The sequence below is a fragment of the Lipotes vexillifer genome, unplaced genomic scaffold (genome assembly GCF_000442215.2).
Source record: "Lipotes vexillifer unplaced genomic scaffold, Lipotes_vexillifer_v1.1 scaffold422, whole genome shotgun sequence".
NCBI classification, from domain to species: domain Eukaryota; kingdom Metazoa; phylum Chordata; class Mammalia; order Artiodactyla; family Lipotidae; genus Lipotes; species Lipotes vexillifer.
This window is the reverse complement of record NW_006779087.1, coordinates 2,434,982-2,439,311: the sequence shown is the minus strand read 5'-3', so window position 1 is coordinate 2,439,311 and position 4,330 is coordinate 2,434,982. Positions and strand designations below refer to the sequence as shown.

At 43.2% G+C, this 4,330-nt stretch overlaps 1 protein-coding gene across 1 annotated transcript in view; it reads left to right on the top strand.

The window, feature by feature from the left end:
• Positions 1–3,254, top strand: part of CELA1 (chymotrypsin like elastase 1) — a 15,185-nt gene extending 11,931 nt beyond the window's left edge. The window contains 2 exon segments of the mRNA XM_007452323.1: positions 2,208–2,357; positions 3,106–3,254. Of these exon segments, the coding sequence (XP_007452385.1) occupies positions 2,208–2,357; positions 3,106–3,123 (168 nt within the window). The 3' untranslated portion in view covers positions 3,124–3,254.
• The last annotated feature ends 1,076 nt before the right edge of the window (positions 3,255–4,330 follow it).

Genomic DNA, 4,330 nt, shown 5'->3' with positions numbered 1-4,330 from the left:
CTTTCCCTAGTTCTTCATTTTTTTAAGTTTTAATTTTTATTGAAGCTATGTGTATTAAACTGCTTAAGGTGGCCAATAAAACTATGAGGCTTAATAGTGGGAAAGAAGAGTCATAGTTCTTTCTTTTCTACCACCTCAAGTTCTCCCTCCCTAGAGGGGACCACTTTCAACTCTTCAGCTGATTTCTTTCAGTGTCTACTCCCACCTCTCTAAAAGCATATACTTATACTGCCACTTAATTTTTCAGCTCAGGCATTATGCAAGATGTGCAACCTCTCTTCCTTTTACACATATATACTTGCCCCCAGCATGAACTTTTCTATCTGCACCCACAACCTCCCCAAATAATTTTGGTTAAATTAACATTTAGTATTTATTATGATTATGTAAAATGCTATTCCCTGCATGATTTTGTTTTCCCTGGGGTTAATAATTGTCTTTTTAAATTTGCATAATGTATACTCAATTTATCACCAGTTCAGCCCCAAACTCTCCACTAATGTATAAGTGACCTATTTTATCTTCTCTTGTTCTGTATCTTGGTATGGGTCTATCTGCATTCATTTTGAGGGACACTTAGTGGGTTTCTTCATTCTGGAAACTCCAGACCTTTGCTTCTGAAAATGTTTATTTATTGATCATTTCCTCCCCTCCATTTTTATTTTCTCTTTCTAGAATTTCCATTATTCACACATCTACCTCCTAAATTGGTCCTCTTATTTCCATATTTTCTCTCTATATATTTTGTCCGCTTTATCTCCTAACCCAGTCTTTCATTTCTACTATCATAATTTCCAAAGGCTCTTTTTGTCTTCTGAATGCTCTAATAGCTTGCTGTTCTTGTATCATGGATGCAACATTAATCATAGTTTTGTTGTTTATATTCTTCTCCCTGAATAATCTTGGTTGCCTTCATTTTTTATTTCTTTCTCTGTTTTGATCTTTATTTATTTATTTTAATAAGGAGGTTTTAATTTTTTTTAATTATTTATTTTAAAATTTATTTTATTTTTGCCTGCATTGGGTCTTTGTTGCTGCGCACGGGCTTTCTCTAGTTGCCATGAGCGGGGGCTACTCTTTGCTGCGGTGCGTGGGCTTCTCATTGCGGTGGCTTCTCTTACTGCGGAGCACGGGCTCTAGGCGTGCGGGCTTCGGTAGTTGTGGCTCACGGGCTCTAGAGCGCAGGCTGAGTGGTTGTGGCGCATGGGTTTAGTTGCACTGCGGCATGTGGGATCTTCCCGGACCAGGGCTCGAACCCGTGTCCCCTGCGTTGGCAGGCGATCCTTAACCACTGCGCCACCAGGGAAGCCCCTTGATCTTTATATTGAGGCTTTCTTCAGATGTTTGGTCATCCTTGACCATATGCTCTTATTTCAGAGTCAGACAGTGAAGAGCTGATAGGTAGCTCTGAGCCTTAGGTGGTGTTCATCTATAGTGAACTGCTTTGTCAGGGGATCTGGCTAGGCCATTTCATTGGGGGACTTCCAATGTTAGTATCTTTAGATCTTCCCTCTTGTGCTGGTCAGATTCTCCAAAGAAATATCTTCCAATTTTATGTCTGGAATCACAGAACTGACATTCTGGGAAGTGAGTAAGGAAACGAGTGTCCAGGTCACAGTCTGTAAACTCCGGTTTGTCTGATTCTAAGCCCGAGCACGTAACCACTACCCAATACATCACTTTCTCTTCTCTTTACGCCAGTTTAGTTTAACATGTTTTGACTACCTACCCTGGGTCTAAAGGCTGAGTCTAATTAGACCCATTGGTCTGAATGCTGGGGATAAATAAATCATTAGAACAACTTATTCCATTCACCCCAGGTTCAATTTAAGTCAGTAACAGCTTTTGAGCCTAAGATGTTCAAAGTTCTATGCTAGCATTGTGGAGAGGAAAATATCAGTCAGATGTAGTTCCTGTCTCAAGAAGCTCACAGATAAGCGTGGGAGATAGAAACAAATTATGAAACCAAACTACAAGGCAGACATGACATGAGTGCTACAAAAGAAAGGAAAAAGTGCTATGGTCGTTTAGAAAGGAAGAGGAGATTCATCTTGATTGAGGGGATATGAAGGAAGTGGGGATCTTAAATGGAGCTTTTAAACAGTACAGGATTGTACAGACAGAGATGGGGGTGGGTGGGTGTAAGCAGAAACAAAGGCCCAAAGATCAAAAGGTCTGGAGTTTTAGGACACTCCTTCTCTCCACAGGGTGATTCTGGGGGCCCCCTTCATTGCTTGGTGAATGGCCAGTACACTGTCCACGGTGTGACCAGCTTTGTGTCCAGCCTGGGCTGTAATGTCTCCAGGAAGCCCACAGTCTTCACTCGGGTCTCTGCTTACATCTCTTGGATAAATAACGTGAGTCCTCTCAAATGATGGTTTGAAATAGGGCTACCTGGAGACCCAAGCACTGGCTGGGTTGGGGAGCAAAAGTTAAGCAGGGGAAGTCGTCCTCTTCCTCACCGCATTCAAATGTTTACTCCTTTTCCTTCCTCCGTGGTGTACTTTCGCTCGATAACGTTGCCATCCTGAGTTCCACTTCACATACCCACTAAGAATGCTTCACTGTATTGTTTACTGCTTAGGGTAAGGTGGGTGGTGGCAACAGCAGATCTGAACCAGGTACATATCAGTGCTGTCCAAAGTCAAAGCCAAGGGGAAAATGGCTTCCCTCTCCTGGGCGAGGGAAGAGGCACTAACCTTCTCCTCCACCAGTTCTTTCTAAGGGCATCATGAGAATTTGCTCTACCCTTTGCCAAGAGGTTTTACCACCTTAAACAATGCTTGAGGGTTAGGTGAGACTATACCTACACTGACCTGGTGGTAGAGCCTCACAGTTATCCCACCTATACCCTTCAGTCTTCAAACACATTCTGGAGTCTTGTGGCATGAACCTTGACTCACAACCGGTTCGAGGTCTGCCCTTGACGCTAAGTCTTGAGTATGTGCCTATAACACTGAATTGTCCTGACACAGCTGAGAACTATTTCCTGCCCCCGCCCCCGCCTAAACCCAGTACAGGGCCATGCTCACCTGGGAGCCCTGAAGGGAAAAGAAAGGAGGTGGGCAGAAGTTACTGACTGGATATAACCGGTTTTTCATTCAGGTCACTGCCAACAACTGAACATTTTCTTGTGTCCAACGGCCTTCCCAAGATGATTCTTAGATTCACAGCAGGACCTGAGGCCATCAAGGAAAAACCATTCTAACAGACTATTGAGCCAGATGCAGAAATGCAAATAAAATTGAATACATATATTACCCTGTGTCTTTTTATTTGTAATTAAGCCGTCTAGTGGAAATGCAGTTATAGGGCCTGAGTTGGGTTTCACCACATTTCTGGGCTCGTTCTTCTATTTGCTGCCATCTCTATCAGTTCACAAACTAAGCCAAGTGAGAGTGGTCTTACATTGTCCTTTTTGGATTATGTTAGGGCCTACTCATCCATTAATCTGCCCATCTGTCCCTCCTCCCAAACATATTTGCTATATTCAAAGGCACAGAGGGCTTTAAAATGTTCCTGAGTGACTAAATGTGCCCTGACTCTCCCAAGTAGACTATAGGCTTGTCCTTCTTTTGTTTCTCCCTTCAGTGCCTAGAACAGTGCTCACCCCAAGGTTCTGAGTCATGGCAACTACAAGGATACATTAAAGATAGGAGTACAGGATTAGGTGGTAGGCCAGATGCCAGCAGACAATGTAAGTGACAAATTAGAAAGGAGACAGAGAGGAAAGAATAGGAAAAAGGAGAAAAGAAGATAAGGAACAAAGAAAGGAAAGGGTTGAGGGGAAAATAATATGTGGTCTCAAACTAAGTATGAGTCAGCACTTCAAGGCTGGACAAAAATAAGCAACCAGATCCGGGGTTCTATAAACCACAGAGAACTGGGAAGCTGATAATTCTGTCCTATCCTGGCCAGGGCTCAGTCTGTTAGAGTGGCCTGTGATAGAGTGAAGAAGGAACTGAAAGGAGAAGGCTAAGAGGGTGAAAAGTAGCTTTTCATAGCGATCACTGAGGACCAGACAAGAGGTACCGGGATAGTTAACATTACAGCAGGAGAAACTGGCTAAGACCAGTCTTGCAATTTATAGGCTGCTTTGTCAGCAGAGGCCTCTAGAACAGTGTATACACCAAAAGAAGCTGGGCTAGACAGGACACCTTTATTCCCAACTCACTTCTCCCACTGAGGAACTGGGTAACCTTGGGCAAGTCACCAGCCCTTTCTGTTACTCAGTTTCCCTACCTAGTTAACTTCTAAAGATTTTTCCTGCTCTAATAATACTATATGATTTGGTGACGACCAATTTCAGGTCCCAAGGGATTGGCACTGA